The sequence below is a fragment of the Camponotus floridanus genome, unplaced genomic scaffold (assembly GCF_003227725.1).
Source record: "Camponotus floridanus strain SB8 unplaced genomic scaffold, Cflo_v7.5 scaffold32, whole genome shotgun sequence".
Taxonomy (NCBI): Eukaryota; Metazoa; Arthropoda; class Insecta; order Hymenoptera; family Formicidae; genus Camponotus; species Camponotus floridanus.
In genome coordinates, this window is record NW_020229459.1 from 1,516,462 (window position 1) to 1,534,397 (window position 17,936).

General features: G+C 30.3%; 3 protein-coding genes across 5 annotated transcripts in view; 2 read left to right on the forward strand and 1 right to left on the reverse strand.

Annotated features, from left to right (window-relative positions):
* The first annotated feature begins 471 nt into the window (after nt 1-471).
* On the forward strand, nt 472-2,620 carry LOC105256948 (fas-associated death domain protein). The gene is made up of 5 exons (XM_011267250.3): nt 472-613; nt 682-1,116; nt 1,462-1,623; nt 1,726-1,856; nt 1,917-2,620. Exons 2-5 carry the CDS (start codon nt 789-791, stop codon nt 2,037-2,039), a joined length of 744 nt encoding a protein of 247 aa, XP_011265552.1. The 5' UTR covers nt 472-613; nt 682-788; the 3' UTR covers nt 2,040-2,620.
* Nucleotides 2,621-2,772: 152 nt separating this feature from the next.
* On the reverse strand, nt 2,773-4,734 carry LOC105256939 (eukaryotic translation initiation factor 4E). Its single transcript, XM_011267238.3, has 4 exons — nt 4,591-4,734; nt 3,483-3,664; nt 3,058-3,375; nt 2,773-2,974 (listed from the first exon to the last, which is right to left on the reverse strand). Exons 1-4 carry the CDS (start codon nt 4,618-4,620, stop codon nt 2,860-2,862), a joined length of 645 nt encoding a protein of 214 aa, XP_011265540.1. The 5' UTR covers nt 4,621-4,734; the 3' UTR covers nt 2,773-2,859.
* A 1,306-nt stretch (nt 4,735-6,040) lies between these two features.
* LOC105256923 (phosphofurin acidic cluster sorting protein 2) overlaps nt 6,041-17,936 on the forward strand; it is a 28,618-nt gene continuing 16,722 nt past the window's right edge. For all 3 annotated transcript variants that reach the window (XM_011267210.3, XM_011267220.3, XM_011267227.3), the window contains exons 1-2: nt 6,041-6,271; nt 16,528-16,831. In XM_011267210.3, the coding sequence (XP_011265512.1) occupies nt 6,168-6,271; nt 16,528-16,831 (408 nt within the window). In that variant the 5' untranslated portion in view covers nt 6,041-6,167. The remainder of the gene's footprint in view (nt 6,272-16,527; nt 16,832-17,936) is intronic.

Genomic DNA, 17,936 nt, shown 5'->3' on the forward strand with positions numbered 1-17,936 from the left:
GGTGCGGCCTCATTGACGCTAAAAAGTAGCGTCAACCATTGGTTGAACAAAGAGGTAAGTATAGTTGCTTCATTGTTCAACCAATGGTTGACGCTACTTTTTAGCGTCAATGAGGCCGCATCTTATCGCATTACGTTACGTTAAGGCCCAGTTTCACAATCCAATTAATCCGGGTGGCACCCAATTGACCACGTCGCCAATTGGCCAATTCAAAATAGGACTCTCTGATTGGTTAATCGTTGCTGGTTACCCTAGGCACAAGTCGATATAATTGGCTGTGGTCAATCGCAACGTAGTCAAATGGGACGCTCCCATACAATCCTAATGATCCCAGTGAGAGAAACGAAACGCAGCACTGGGAGTTTTCAATACTGCCAACTTTATCTTTTTTCCCAACACCGACCAAACATATTTTTGAACGCAAAGGTTTTCTGTAGACATGAAAATATATAATATTGGCAACAGTGCGTATCACATGTGTGAATGTGTCAACAATTGTCAAACTATAAAATGTTATGTGATATATTATACGTTTATATAAATATGTTTGTAGAATATGTTTATAAAAGGTTCAGAATAGTATATTTAATGAGGTAGAAGAGGTATATTTAATGTAAGTATTTTTGGACATTCATGCATTCCATTAAATCGAAGATATCTATTCAAAGATGCTTTTTCCAGATCACAATCTTATCTATGCGTAAATATTATTGCGCGGGTATTCCCGTGTAAATCTGGCTCAAAGGTCTAAATTTGCTTATCTCAAGGGGCTTTCGTTGACAGACACGATGCTCGAGAAATACGATATACTTCGTCAAGAATTTCTCAGCAAAGCTGAGCTGTTCATTAACAGCGGAACTTTGGACGAATTGAAACTTTATTACAAACACAAAATTGAATCCAAACGTAAATTAAGCAAGGTGACAGATCTGCAAACGTTAATAAGGCTGCTGGAAAAACGGGGTATTGTCAGTTATGATCAAATAGAGCCATTGCGATACATATCGAAGAAATTTGTTGCTGATCCAAACTTGGAAAGCAAGCTGCAAGATTATGAAAATTTCGTAAAGAATATGCCACAATTGTATTTGTGTAATATGTATCAAAGTGACGAAGGTGAATGTTTTTTTAGATTTATGGACTCGATTTATTTTATTTGACAAACTTGTACCAGAATGACAAAGCAGTTTCAGGGGATTAGAATTTTTTACATAATTTTATATAAAATTAATTTGAGAATTTACACTATTTTCTATTTAATTAATTTCTATTTAAGTAATTTTTATTTAAATAGAAATGTTTATTTAATTTCTATTTAAATAATTTTGATTTAAAAATTTGTTAAGAAAATAGTGTAATTTGGAACTAAAAATTGAAGATTGTTTTAAAAATATTAATTTTTACTTCGAATTTTATTATTGATGCGATATTAAATTATAGTAATTTTTATTTTTACAACAGTTCCGACATCCTCAATCTCAGAATCTCCATCTAGTTCTAATTTATCTCAGTCTACGCTAGAAAGTTCAGCTGAATCATTTAGTCATACTACACAAACATTATGTTTTGAGCAAGAGGAAAGAAACAATCTCAATGACAGGAGAAAATTGCTACAACAAACAGGTATTTTTAAAGTTCCACGTTGAAGTTATGTTTCTATTTTTTTTTTTATTTTTTCACATGTATGTTTACAATATCTACAATATATATTTTTTTCTTTTAAAGTATTATTACAATTGAAGGATAGATTAGGTCGCTCCTGGAGAGATGTAGCTAGACATTTAAATATTAGAGAATGTGAAATCGATGCTATACAAAGCAAATATCCTTTTGATTTGAAGGAGCAATCTTATCAGGTAAAATTGTGTGTGTGTATATGTATAAGTACATGCTTTAAAATGTAATTTTTGTTGTAGATTTTGCGAATGTACATATCACAATCGAATACCGAGCAATGGGCAATAAATTTAATACGTGCTTTAGAAAAAGGAAGACGCAAAGATCTTAAAGAACTTGTAGAAGAATTAGTATTGAGATAAAAATTTATGATATACAGAATCTGGACAATTCCGTTCATAGGGGTTTTTTTTTTTTTTTAATTGTGTAGGAAAAGATAGATATTTGATATTTAAACTATCCATTGTTAAATAGTTTAGTTGTTAAATATTTTTATATATTTGCACATAGTTTAATGTACATGGTCAATTTTTAACCCTTGCCTAGCTAAATATCAATCGTTAAAATGTATTATAATATATCAAGAAAAAAAAATAATTATTTTACACAGCAAAAATGGATTTTAATAAATCAAATATTCGCTAGGCAAGGATTAATAAAGTGTATATTAGAAAAATATTACAAATTACAAGAATTTATTTGCTGAAAGATAAAGTTGTGTAAATTACACCTAACCATGTGATTTTATGATCACATGCAGGTTATCAGCCACAGGAAAATACAGCAGCCTGCGCGTACTTTCTAAACTAGATCTAAATTACACATACTGATCTCTTTGCTAAACAAATGTTTATATCGACATTCTTTCATCTACTTTGAATTTAATTTTAATTAATCTCAATTACTTGAATTACTTGAAACATATATTTATTAATTTTTACTCAATTTTCCTCATCATATGAAAACATGACTACAATGATGACATAACATGCTTTCGAAAATAAAGTTTAGTTTTTTGCAATATAATTTAACGAGATGCTTTCACTCACAATTATATTATTAATATTTCATTCAGCAATTTTTTTTTTTTTTTAAATAATTTTATCAATAATTCATCTAGTAATTTTAGAAATTAATATCTTAATGAACAACTTAAGGGTGACAATAAATTTAGTGATATTTTTAAAGTGTATATGTATTTCTTGTTTGACTGCCAGCTTTGATCATAGTATCTTTATGCACTTGATATCCCATAGTCGTTTTAGACGTGATCCTTAATCTTTCCTTCAGTTTACGACTGAAATCAAAATAATCTGTTAACAAGGATGTCGACAAAAAATTTATTAAAACAGTTGCAGTAAAAGGAATTTAATTTTGTACCCAATTTCCATAACACTATCCGCGCTATCCGCATTTGACGTCCAAATACCAAGTTTGTCTCCCTTTGGCCTCACGTTCACTACAGCCCCGCACACATCGTCAGAATATTCGTTGAACGCTTCTCCAATCATACAAAGCAAAATTTCTAACCAAAAATTGTCTAGATCTGTAGTTCTTTGCCTCTTATCTAGATTTATTAGCCATCGCCCGCCGCATTTGTTCTGATCGTCTTCCCACATAGGCCGGATTCCCTGCTTGAACATGCTATAGTCGCAGCCCTGTCTCAGCTCGGAGGCTGTCTTTATGTGGTTGTACAAGCTGTCGATGAGAAAAAATTTTTCTTGGTCAATTCACACGTCCTACAATATATATATAAAATATCGACGTATCTCGTATATCTCAAAAAAAGATAAAAAAGGATGGACCTCCAGAAATCCTCGGCCGTATCGAAACTAGTTATCTCCCGTTGGCTCTCCTCCCACGATTTATTCTTATCGGGCTCATAGTACCACAGGGTCCAGGTGTTTTGCAGCGGATGCTTGATCAGATATTCAGGCGGAAACTCGCCGGTATTTGTCACCTCGGTGTTTTGCTTGCGATCGATTTCCTGGAAAATGATTTATCTTCGTTTATCCCATTATATGCCATTAATTAATATATAATTATTATAATTATAATATAATATATTATAATATATAATTAATATTATAATATTAATATTATATTATTAATATTATAATATTAATATTATTATTATTAAATTATTATTAATATTATTATTATTATTATTATATTATTAATTAATATATTATAAATATTAATAATATATTATTATTTATATTAATATTATTATATTAATATTAATATTATTATTATTATTATTATTATTATCCTATTAATTAATAATATTGTTATATTAATATTAATATTATTATTATTATTATTATTATTATTATCCTATTAATGAATAATATTGTTATATTAATATTAATACTATTATTATTAATATTAATATAATTATCATGCTATTAATTAATACTATAAATATTAATAATATTATTATTATGCTATTAATGTTATTATATCGATAGGATCGGATTATTCGCTTGTGTCGGCCCGCGAAACGGACGACCTTATGACCCGATGATACACGTTAACCTGTGCGATCGCTCTGTACCGTGTACATTTTTTCGCGGACGTGAATCCCCCTCGAAAATTCTCGCGTTATGTCCGCGATAATTGGGCGGACTATTCGTGGAATAATAAACGACTGTCGAGACAACCGGTCTAACAGCGTTCGTAGCTTGCGGCTTTAGGACATTTCCCAAGCAAGGAATATTCGGTAACGTGGGACCAGGGGGGTGGGAGGACGCGGAGGGAAGGATATGGAAAACTCCGGAAGAGAGAGAGAGAGAGTGTCCTGATGGTGGATCCGGGACGTCGGGAAATCGTCGCCTCCGTCGAGATCCGCGAATTTCTCGGGTCCCCGCGCGCGAGATCGTCCGGCGATTTCCATCCTCGCGCTGCAATTACCTCGATTTCCTCGGAAATACTCGTAGCCATGTCACTTCAATATGCACACACGCTCTGTGGAAGCCGCGAACTGGCAGCAGCAGGCACATCTGTGTCCGATTTCGCAATATTTCCCCATAGACGATGTGAAGAGATAGATGGCCGACTTCGCCATACTTCACTTTGGAGTAGTTTTATTTTCTCTGGCGAATAATTTTTCAGCGGGAATTAATTTTGCATTTGTTAATTGCGTTTGTCAATTCATAAATTTTTTGTGTTTATGTAAAGATATTTTTCGCACAGCGTAGAATATTGCGGTAATATTGTTATTATTGTTGTAACATTGCAGCAACATTGCAATATTACCGTAATATTAAGGCGATATTATTATTGTTGCAACATTGCAGCAACATTGCAATATTACCGCAATATTGCGGCAATATTATTATTATTGTTGCAACAACATTGCAATATTACCGCAATATTGCTGCAATATTCTGTGCTGTATGGATTCTTTATATTTTCCTAAATTTATTTATTTAATTGTAAAATTATTTTATACATAAAAATCTTTAACATGTATTTTTCGGAAATTTGTTTATTATTTAATTAAATTCGAAAAGAGAATCGTATTTAGCTTTATAACAAATTTTAAATATAAATATTCCCGAATATTTATTTTATTATGCGTCTACAATGAGATTTTAAGGAGACTTAAAGCGTAAGACTTAAGAAATTGACCAATCACAATCAAATATTCTCTTAATACTTGACTGTGATTGATTAATTTCTTAAGTCTTAGGTCTCCTTAAAATCTCATTGTAGACGCCGCTTTATAAGTATCTTGTTTAGTTTTTTCTTTCTGTTAGGCCGAGTCTATAATAGGTAATTTAAGCCTTGAGAGATTGACCAATCACAGCCGAGTATTCTCTTCATACTGACTGTGATTGGTCAATCTCTTAAGGCTTAAATTACCTATTAGGCCGGGTCTACAATAATTTATTATTACAATAATAACGCATTACTAGTGCGTTCGAAAATATGTTTAGTCGGTGTTGGGAAAAAAGATAAAGTTGGCAGTATTGAAAACTCCCAGTGCTGCGTTTTGTTTCTCCCACTGGGATCACTAGGATTAAAAAAATTTGTTACTTGAGATACTAAGGCCGGTATTCATAGTTCGATCTTATATTTGAGATCGTCTTAAGTTCGAGCTTAAAATGCTACGCAGCTATTTGATTGGTTGAATGAGGTCTTAAGTCAACCTCGGACCAGACTTAAGACGATCTTAAATATAAGATCGGACTATGAATACCGGCCTATGATACGTGTCGGTAACGTTAATCTCGAACGCGATAATATCGCGCGGAATTGACGCCAGATGTCGCGGCGCGTCAGCCAATAAACGCGAATCTCTCCTCCTCCCTGCGGTCGACCCGGGCTTGACGGCGCCACGGGCGAGCCGGATTCTCCGTCGCCGATCCATTCCGTCTGCCCCAGCCACGCTTCACGGTCATTGATGAGATAGTCGTCTGCGAGCCGCGGGACGCGGTGAAACGTTAGGATAGATCGGTGTCGTGCGTGGGCCGCTTAGGCCGAAAATGGCGGAACGGACCAAGGTGACTGCTCCGGCCACCCGGCCCGTGCCCATGAAGCTGTTCGCCACCTGGGAGGTGGATCGCACCCCTCCGAATTGCATACCCAGGTAATCAATTTGCGACTCGGTCGCGGCCAACCGCTTATTATTCATCGCGGTCGCGATTCGCTCAACGCTTATGCGTGGACGCCTTCTTTTCTCTCCTCGGATATTTCGCGAATTTTTGTTATATTTCCCGAATTGAAACGACGGAGAGGAAGATCCGCGATCGTCGATTGTTTCGCCTTCGATGCCGCTCGCGGAAGATCGCGATAGGCGCTATTTATTGTTATATACCGCTCCGATATATCGACGAGTGACACTTGGAGGTGTGTCAATACGAGAAGTTCATGCGGGGCAAACTATTTCTTGTTATGCACTTGCGAATATCGATGGCTGATTAAGAGACGCGTTAGGGAACAATGGAATATTAACAATATTCTAATTTGAGTTTCTTGTCTTGAAATCGAAATTGAAATTAGAATTATAATGCGAGGAGAGAGATGAGATTAATATTTTCTAAAATTTACATTTAATTTTGACATTAGTCAACGTGTTTTATTTTTTTATCTTATTTTTATACAAGTAATAAAAATAAATTAAACATTATACAAGTAATAAATTAAAAATTATACAAGTAATAAAAATAAATTAATGATATAAATAAATATAAACAAAATTTCTGTCGGTATTTAATTTTCAAACATGAAACACGTTTAAATTTTCTTCAAAGTAATTGCATATATATTTTTCAAAAATTATATCAATAAATAGAAAATAAAAACGAACTTGTGATTAAAGTTTTTTGTATTATATGTAACTTTTAATAGATTAATATAATAAATATTTTCACAACATATTTAATACTATATTTTCTATTTAGATCATTTACTACCATTCTTTCGTTCAAGATTTAAATTTCTTAGGTAGTTTTATAAAGTAGTTATAATTAATTATTTTTTTAATTTTAATTCATATTTATTTTTTTTGAAAAATATTTAGATGAGATGAAAAGAAACTTAGACACTGCATTATCTACATTTAATAGTCAACGTGTTTTATTTTTTTATTTTATTTTTATACAAGTAATGAAAATAAATAAATATAAACAAAATTTCTGTCGGTATTTAATTTTCAAACATGAAACACGTTTAAATTTTCTTCAAAATAATTGCATATATATTTTCGAAAAATTATATCAATAAATAGAAAATAAAAAGAAACTTGTGATTAAAGTTTTTTGTATTATATGTAACTTTTAATAGTTTAATATAATAAATATTTTCACAACATATTTAATACTATTTATTTTCTATTTAGATTATTTATTATATTCTTTCGTTCAAGATTTAAATTTCTTAGGTAGTTTTATAAAGTAATTATAATTAATTACTTTTTTAATTTTAATTCATATTTTTTTTTCGAAAAATATTTAGATGAGATGAAAAGAAACTTAGCTACACTGCATTATCTACATTTATAATAGTCAACGTATTTTATTTTTTTATCTTATTTTTATACACGTAATGAAAATAAATAAATGATGTAAATAAACAAAATTTCTTTCCGTATTTAATTTTCAAACATGAAATACATTTAAATTTTCTTCAAAATAATTGCATATATATTTTCCAAAAATTATATCAATAAATAGAAAATAAAAACAAACTTGATTAAAGTTTTTTATATTATATGTAACTTTTAATATATTAATATAATAAATATTTTCACAACATATTTAATACTATTTATTTTCTATTTAGATTATTTATTACCATTCTTTCGTTCAAGATTTAAATTTCTTAGGTAGTTTTATAAAGTAGTTATAATTAATTGCTTTTTTAATTTTAATTCATATTTATTTTTTTCGAAAAATATTTAGATGAGATGAAAAGAAACTTAGCCACACTGCATTTATCGAATAATTTATTCTAAGAAGCAGTAGGAGAGCGTTTTTTTTAGCGTCAGAAAACAATATGTGTTAATATATATTAATCAATATATATTAATAATTTTCGAAAAATACAACAACACTATAACAACATATATTAATATATATATATATATATATATATATATATTAATAATTAATAAATAAAAAATATTCTAAACAATTATTCTAAACAAAATTCTGGGACTTTTCAAGTCGAATTGAAATTAGAATTAATACGGTGAAAAGAAAGATGAAATTAATATAAACATTTAATTCTATATTAATATTCAATGGATTTTATTGAAATATTAGAATATTATTTTTATATAAATAATAAAAAAGAAATAATGTAAATGAAACATTTAAATTTTCTTAAAAATAATTATCTATATTTCGAAAATTATAATAATAAATAAATAATAAAAACAATATATTTATGATGTAATTAAACTAAATTTTTTCGTATTTTATTTGTAACCTGTAGATTAATATGATAAATGTTTCCAACGTGTTTAATACTGTATTTTCTATTCAAATCATTTATCATCTTTTGTACAAGATTTAAATTTCTTATATTAGTTCTATTATAAAAATAATCTTTTTTTAGTTTTAATGTAATTCACGTTTCCTTGAAAAATATCTAAAAAATGAGGGCAAAAAAACTTAGTCATAGCTCATTTACTGAATAATTTATTCTAAGAAGCAATAGGAGATCAAGGAATTTTTTAGCGTCTGAAAAATACTTAACAGACATGTATCAATCATTTTATTTGTCATACGACTTACAGTTAGTTACTATTCCTAATGTTCTTATCGTTAACGATAAGAACGTTAAGCTACGAAAATGTAGACTGTTTTTAAATTTACGGCATAAAATCGAAGAACATTATGCGACTGAACATTATGCGAATAAACATCTATCTAGTATTTTTTTTTAGACACAGATCTATGATCGATGAAAATTGCGGACGCCTTTTTTTTTGTTAAATATCGATTTAGAATCGATCGCAAATTATGAAAAAAAATACTGCCCGTGTATATTTTTATTTTTCGATTGCAAAAATTGCATTGGCATGAAATACGATTATTGTATTTTTGACTCTCGATTGCGCTGCCAAACTACTAGTTTGGCAACACGTGTGTTTGGCAAAAGGAAATAGTTAGTTCGGTATAAATTCGGACGCAAAGTAGCCGTAACGCTACATAGTTGATATTGATGCTGGTTAATATTGTGGTTGACGCTACGATGCTGTCGATTTTCAAGAAGTTACTAAAAATAGATTTTTCCGAAATGCTTTAGAAACATGTTGCAAGCAGAATATCCTGTAAATATAGCGGATTATCGACGATATTTTGTAACCGAAAGAGCACCCGATGAACTATCACACATGGATCTTCACGAGTTTATATTTAAATTTAAATTTAAATTAATTTATTAAGATAAATTTAATAATTATGTCGTCTATTTTTAATCACAAGAAATTTAAATATTCCTACATTTTTTGGCTGTCGAAGCATTTGATTTTGAATGAATGTATGTGGGCTTTTTATTGTTTATTTTATCCTATAGCGCTCCAACGATGGATTTTCCTTTTTTTACATTTTGACTAAATTTATACTTACTTTTCTGCGACATACGAATAATATTGTTAAAGGAATACAGATTATTTTAATATGTTGATTTTGTTATTTTTCATACTGAGGAAGACTAAGTAAAGTCGAAACGTTTGTGATTATTGAATTAAATGAACTTATTAATATTGGTTTTATTTCATTTTTTATTATTGGCCCTAGAATTTAAATTAATTTATTAAATAATAAATTTAATAATTATGTCGTCTATTTTTAATCACAAGAAATTTAAATATTCCTACATTTTTTGGCTGTCGAAGCATTTGATTTTGAATGAATGTATGTGGGCTTTTTATTGTTTATTTTATCCTATAGCGCTCCAACGATGGATTTTCCTTTTTTTACATTTTGACTAAATTTATACTTACTTTTCTGCGACATACGAATAATATTGTTAAAGGAATACAGATGATTTTAATATGTTGATTTTGTTATTCTTCATGAGGAAGACTAAGTAAAGTCGAAACGTTTGTGATTATTGAATTAAATGAACTTATTAATATTGGTTTTATTTTATTTTTTATTATTGGCCCTAGAATTTAAATTAATTTATTAAGATAAATTTAATAATTATGTCGTCTATTTTTAATCACAAGAAATTTAAATATTCCTACATTTTTTGGCTGTCGAAGCATTTGATTTTGTATGAATGTATGTGGGTTTTTTATTGTTTATTTTATTCTATAGCTCTCCAACGATGGATTTTCCTTTTTTTACATTTTGACTAAATTTATACTTACTTTTCTGCGACATATATTGCGAATAATATTGTTAAAGGAATACAGATGATTTTAATATGTTGATTTTGTTATTCTTCATACAGAGGAAGACTAAGTAAAGTCGAAACGTTTGATTATTGAATTAAATGAACTTATTAATATTGGTTTTATTTTATTTAGACCTTAGTAATTAGCTCGTATTATTGGCCCTAGAATTTTTATTATTCCTACATTTGTTTCTTTTTAATAATTAAATAATTATAAAATAATAATTTTGTTTCTATGGATCGATCATATCTTTAAAAGAGTGTCGTTTCTATCGGAAATAATGTGTTTTCTTTTCTTTATTTTTTAATAATTCACTGTAGCGAATTTTATTATTATCAAAATTTGATTATTCGTGTAATTTGGATCGTCCGAACATTATTTCATCGCTCGTTGTTTCAGAAAACGTTTAGCTGAATTTAATTTAAGTCTATCACGAATCCGCTAATGTCAGATCAAATCGTGCAAATTGGCCTCGAGCCTCGTCATCCTTCACATGTAAAATAAATGAGAACCTGTACCACCTGTAGTTCTACCCTCTGCATCTATATTTAGTATTCGCCTCCCCTTTCTCAACCACGGAAAGCTTTTTCATAAATAACGATGACCGCCCGCTCCTCCCCGCGCTTCTCGCAATAAGGGTTTCGTCGACGATGCTTCCACGTGGTATAGGTTCTATCATCGAGAAGTAAATTATGTACGAGGAGTGTCTGGAGAGAGAGTAAAGACCGATTGGCCGTAAAAAAAGGAAAAGTTTTTTTTATAAAGCAGTAGTTCCACCGTCAAAATTTAGCATACATATATTTATATTTATTTAATATGTATTTATTTATAAATACTATATTTATTTATACTTATTTAATATGTATTTATTTATAAATACTATATTTATTTATATTAATTAAATATAAGTATATATATATGCTAAATATTAATATATATTTAAATTTATAAATTATCTTGATATCGCTAGTAAATTAATCAAAGGTTCATTGGAAATAATAATCGACTAAAGCTAGCCAACAAATTTTTTTTTGTTTATTTGTTACGACGTTTCGATCATATGGTTGTGGTCCTTTCCAAGTATATAAGATCAAATAATAGGTATAAATCATAGTGTAGTAAATTCCACAAGTCACATTTGCAAGATCATTACGCCCTACTAAATTTGAAATCGAGAGATAAAACGATGTGTCAATGTGAGATTTCGTCAACGAACTGATATATATATATATATATATATATATATATATATATATTTTATTTAATATATATTTATTTAATATATATTTATTTAATATACATTTATTTAATATATATTTATTTAATATATATTATATATTTTTTATTTATTTTATTCTATCCTTCTCAGTCCTTTGTTCGATTTTTCGAACGTGGTGAGCTCTCTTTCATATACTGTGTTGCGCACCAGATTATCACGCGTATATGAGACCTACAGTTTAATGCAGATTCCAAATGGCTAGATTAAAGAGATCCTCATGGCAAAATTTCTCGGTAATTTGCCATTACCTTCCGAGAGAGGAGCGAGCGTATACAATTTTTCGGTTCTATCGGGAATCGAACCCGAGACCTTGTAGCCCTTTGGTTTTGTAGAATAGTGCGCTATCTACTATGCCACATTTCACTTCTTTTATTATATATTTTTTCTTTTATTATATATATATATATATATATATATATATATATATTGTATATATATATACAGGGTGGCCCAGTTTAAACAATACGGTCAATTTTCTCGTAAACTAGCGAAATATTGAAAAATTTAGACATGTGTTGCATGGTTTCGAAGGAGCTATAATATGATGCCATTGCAATTGTTAATTTGCAATTAACAATTACATATTTTTTCTTTGAAACAACTATGTGTTTTTTTTACACCAATTGATTTCTCTCATTATTTTGTACATAAAAGTATTAAGGCAAGATAATCGAAAAATGAATATTTTACTAGATATATTACGGTTTATGTAAAATTAAGAAATGATTTCAAGTCTCATAACTCGAAAAGTATTCAATAAAAAAATATTTTATTATAGCGTTTTGGAAAGCTCTCGAGATCAGTTACAAGAATATGTAATAAAAAATAGGAGGTGCCATTTAAAAAAATTGAGGTGATCTTTATGTGACCTTCAAATGACTCTTCAAGGTCAAATCAATGGTACCATCTTATGGCCCCCTCGAAACCAAACAACTTTTGTCTGAAACATTTTTCTCTCCCAGGCTTGGTTTTCGAGATATTCGACTGGATGGATTAAAATAGGCCACCCTGTATATATATATTTTTTAATATAAAACTTCCATCAGAATTTTAAGAGTTTTTATATATCCTCGAGGAAAATGTCGTTGCTAATATATTTAGCTCGTTTCTTTTTGTATGGAAATTTTTAGTTGTTGATTCCAATAATAAAGACCTTTTTAATTGTTGATTCCAATAATAGAAAAATATTTGAACGTATAAATTAATAAATATGACGAATGATGTGTTTAAAAAATTTAATAAACAAATATCATGATCATGGAACGTTCTGACTTGTATTTCTTCAGTCACGTTATTGAATTTCATAAATGGATGAAACATACATAATTCGCAGGAAATGTATAATGTGAAAAAGAAAAACACATTACATTGTCACGAAAAGCCGATATTGTTATTCTTTACATATTATCGCACAATATCAGCTTTACACGATAATGTAATATGATTTTCTTTCATATTACAAATTTGTTGCGAGTTTTACTTTATTCATTTATGAAATTTAATGTGGCTGGAGGAATACAAATCAATATAGAAATGCTCCACGATTATTCGTTTATTAAATATCCTTTATGACACATATCATTCGTCTCGTGTTTATTCATTTACACGCTTGAGCAAGCTTTCATTACTGAAATTAAGTATTTTAGAACGTGCTCTTTTCCAAGCAAATTTTCATTTCTAAGTAAATTTTCTCAATATAAATTAAAATACTTTAATAATAAAGCTCGTTAATACGAATTAAGAATAAATACACAGCCTGATACGAGCTAAACTGTGGATGATAGGTCAGTTAAAAAAAAAAAAAAAAAAAAAAGGGTAAAAAAAGAATGTCAATAAGTCGCATTTATTAAGAGAGCGAAAAAAAGTGAGACGTTTCGATGCTTACTTGCATCTCTTCAGTCACGAAGTGTTAAGATTCAAAAAAATGGTGATCGCATCTCGAATATAGAAAGTCCATTAAAAAAATAAATTTTCTCAATTTATTATTCACATTTTTAGTTGCTCCCGAGACGAATGATCCTTCGAAAAATTCCATTCTTTCCATCGCGGAATTTCCGGAGCGGTTGACAGACGTCAGAGCAATGCGCATCGCAAGGGAGAGGATTGCGGAGAATTCGAGCTTGAGAGAGGGGGCAGAAGAGGGTTGATAAATTTGACGATCGATTTTAGCCGCGTGTTAATGTTTCCATGCGGAAACCTTGCGAGATCCTACGATAATCGGGCAAGCTTAACGGGACCAGCGATCGCTCGTTTTGATCCAACGTGGCTCGACGAGAAACGATAATCCCGATAACCCGCGGTATTTGTCTCCGCCTCCTCGTCGCACCTAAATCACACTTTTGTTTTTATACAGGGTGTTAAAAAAGTATCGCATACGCTCAGTGCCATCCGATAGAGAATGAGAATTTAAGAAAAAATGTCTAATAGTATTTTTCGATCCCATGAATAATTTCGCCGCAATTAATTATTGTAATAAATTGCGGCGAAATTATTCATGGGATCGAAAAATACTATTAGACATTTTTTCTTAAATTCTCATTCTCTATCGGATGGCACTGAGCGTATGCGATACTTTTTTAGCACCCTGTATACGATAGTACGCGACCGGATCCGATGCACGTACTACATCAACGTACAACGGGCTTTTGCCGGCCCCTCGTATTTCGTAGATGTTTCAATTGTCACGCTAGTCTCGGTCCCCCTAAGCTTCGAAAGGAATTACATCGATTGATATTATTAATTCATGTGCCTTGCAATTTTTTTCGAACTGCGAATGCTCGATCAATATTCTACTTTGAAATATATCGCTGAGACTAATTCGGGTAGTTTAACGCTAAAATACGTGAGTCGTTCGATAAGTTTGATAAATTTCTGTGAAATTGCACCGCAATTCATTTGATGATTTGTTGCTTGTAAAGTTTCCTTTTTCGTACCCCTCTGAAAAAAATTTCAGGCAAAAGTAACGCGTTGTTTACGTTCGATAGTTGATTTGATGAAGCGAGAGTGGTTTGATTGTTGTTACAAAAATGAAAAAAAAAAAATTAGCAAAATTACACGAATTGGGTTTTTTTGAATTAATTCCACATCCATCCTATTCTCCGGATTTGGTCCCGCGCGAATTTTTCCTGTTTCCAAATTTAAAAATCTAGTTCAGTGGAAAGAAATTCTCGTTGAACGAGAAGGTTGTCGCCGTCGACGAGTATTTCGCAGGCTTTGAGACAGACTATTTTTCCGACGGTATTAAAAAATTGGAAACTCGTTGGACCAAGTGTATAGACCTCAATGGAGGCTGTGTTGAGAAATAACGTAGATTTTTTCCAAAAAAATGTGTTTTACTTGCTTTTTTACCAAACTTATCAAACGACCCTCGTACACTGAGAAAAATCGTTTGATTGTATCAACAAGACGTATATGATTGAAGGCATTTTGGTTAAATCAAACAAGAATTTCTAGTTATCTATTTCTAGTTGATAAGACTCGATTTTTTATAACTAGAACGTTTAATAGATTTTACTATAAGGATATGGTTAGGATAGGTAGGAAAATTAGGGATTTTTTGGGATTTTTAGGATTGATTAGGTAGGAAAATTAGGGATTTTCTGGTTGGATCTATAAAATTTCTTGTTACATTAATTTCTTTGCTTTCCACTAGGCGGCAAGTCTCTCTTAACTTAACTCGTATTCAATATTTGTCACAAAATGTATATAAAAAATTAGTATTAACCTTAAATCCAAAGTATATTTTTTTTCTCTTACGAGCAGTAGTGCCAAAAAGAGGACGCTAGCTCTCTGATTGCCTGTGTTTGAGCTGCATCCTCTTCTTGCATCACTGTTTATCAGTTTAATTTCTAACAAACTGAATTTAAAATAATTAATAATCTGGATTGAATTTATCCAATAATCTTGTTGGAATTCAGAATATTAAACAGACTCTTGAGATTAGATGGAAAAAATGTTAGACGACTTGGTGCTGGGGAGTTTAGTATTATTAACCAGAAAAGTTGGTAAATTTAACAGGAAGAAATTAATCAGATTTATTCTGGTAATTCCTACAAGAATTTTGATTCGTCCATTTCCAACAGACATACTGGTTGAATCTAGCAGAATTCTAATTAATGCAATCAGATTTTTTTCTCAGTGCATGAAATGTATATAAAGAACTAGTATTAACATTAAATCCAAAGTATATTTTTAGCTGCATCCTCTTCTTGCATCACTGTTTATCAGTTTAATTTCTAACAAACTGAATTTAAAATAATTTATTCAATAATCTGGATTGAATTTATCCAATAATCTTGTTGGAATTCAGAATATTAAACAGACTCTTGAGGTTAAATGGAAAAAATGTTAGACGACTTGGTGCTGGGGAGTTTAGTATTATTAACCAGAAAAGTTGGTAAATTTAACAGGAAGAAATTAATCAGATTCATTCTGGTAATTCCTACAAGAATTTTGATTCGTCCATTTTCCAACAGACATACTGGTTGAATCCAGCAGAATTTTAATTGATACAACCAGATTTTTTTCTCAGTGTATGAACGGAGCTTCAGAGGGTCTATTTTCTAATCTATTTTCACGCGCTATTGATTGGATTCTTGCTCGAATCTCTGTTCCTCTAAGGTGATCTCTTTTTGTGTGGATCAACCTTGAACTTTAAAATACTATCTTACTTCAGCATAACTCGAGATTGATTTATCGCTGCTTTTTTTTTTAGGCTGTGTTCCTTGACGTTAACGCGCTTAGTTATACTTCGGCCCCTCGGCTCGGATCTGTCGTCCATCAGCATCGCGGTCAAGATGCAGAGCTCCAAAAGGACCCTACGATCCAACGAGATGGCTATACCGACCGGAGGCATACTCGATACGGAATTGGAGCTGCAGTTCGCGCTTCAGTATCCGCATTTTCTCAAGAGGGACGGCAATAAGCTCCTGATATTATTGCAGAGGCGAAAGCGATACAAGAATCGTACGATGCTCGGATACAAAACTCTTGCGGAGGGAGTTATTAACATGGCCCAAGTAAGTTGAAAATTTTGGTTTATCCGACCGAGAGATAACTATCATAATAACTATTAGCATTCTCTTAAAGCAATATTTAATAATTAAAAGAGATATACAGGGTGTCTCATTTTAATGTCCCACCCCCAATAACTTTCTTATTTTGAATTTTAAAAAAAGATGTTTCAGACAAAAGTTGTATGGTTTCTAGGGGTACATAAGATGGTGCCATTAGTTTGATCTTGAAGAGTCACATAAAGGTTACGTGAAGGTCATTTTGAATTTCTTAAATGGAACATCTTATATATTTTTGCATATTCTTGTAGCTTATCTCGAGAGCTTTCCAAAACACTATAAATAAACATTTTTTCATCAAGTACTTTTTGAATTATGAGGTTTGAAATCATTTCTTAATTTTACATAAACCATAAAATATCTTGTAAAATATTCATTTTTCGATTATCTTACCTTAATACTTTTATGTACAAAATAATGAGAGGAATCAATTGGTGTAAAGAAAACATACAGTTGCTTTTAAGAAAAAATATGGAATTGTTAATTGCAAATTACATACAAAAATTATGCTTTTTTTTAAATTTTCCTATGATTTTTTCGGATCGAGTAATATGATTTTGAAAATAAACCATTACTTTTTAGATATGATCTCAATACTCAGCGAAAAATCATCAAAGACAAAAAATAAAAAAGTATTTTAAAACTTAAAACTTCAACTTTAACTATCTATCGTTAATTCTTTAAAATTTTTTATCCTTCTGGTTCTGTGTTTTAAAAAAGAATTTTGTTTTGTTCCTTAAAATTATTATTTTATTTTATTTTATTATTTATTTTTGACATTTTGCAGTTCAAAAAAATTTTTCTCGAAAAATTCAACTCAAATATCCATAAATTTTACTAAAACTAAATTTTCTTCATAAAAGAAAGTTGGTTTCGAAGTCATGTAGCTCGGTCATAAAAAATTGTAGGAAAATTTTTAAAGCATTTTGTAGGCAAAATGTAGTTTATGGAATTTGAGTTAAATTTTTCGAGAAAAATTTCATCTAAAAAATTCAGGTATCTAAAAAATTCAGGTTTATTTTCAAAATCATATTACTCGGTCAAAATAAGT

Coding starts and splice junctions, on each gene's coding strand:
- LOC105256948 (XM_011267250.3), top strand. CDS start 789: ATGCTCGAGAAATACGATATACTTCGTCAAGAATTTCTCAGCAAAGCT. Junction 1,117..1,461: donor TATGTATCAAAGTGACGAAG/GTGAATGTTTTT, acceptor TTTTTACAACAG/TTCCGACATCCTCAATCTCA. Junction 1,857..1,916: donor TGAAGGAGCAATCTTATCAG/GTAAAATTGTGT, acceptor TTTTTGTTGTAG/ATTTTGCGAATGTACATATC.
- LOC105256939 (XM_011267238.3), bottom strand. CDS start 4,620: ATGGCTACGAGTATTTCCGAGGAAATCGAG. Junction 3,665..4,590: donor GTATTTCCGAGGAAATCGAG/GTAATTGCAGCG, acceptor ATCATTTTCCAG/GAAATCGATCGCAAGCAAAA. Junction 2,975..3,057: donor GATAGTGTTATGGAAATTGG/GTACAAAATTAA, acceptor TTTTGATTTCAG/TCGTAAACTGAAGGAAAGAT.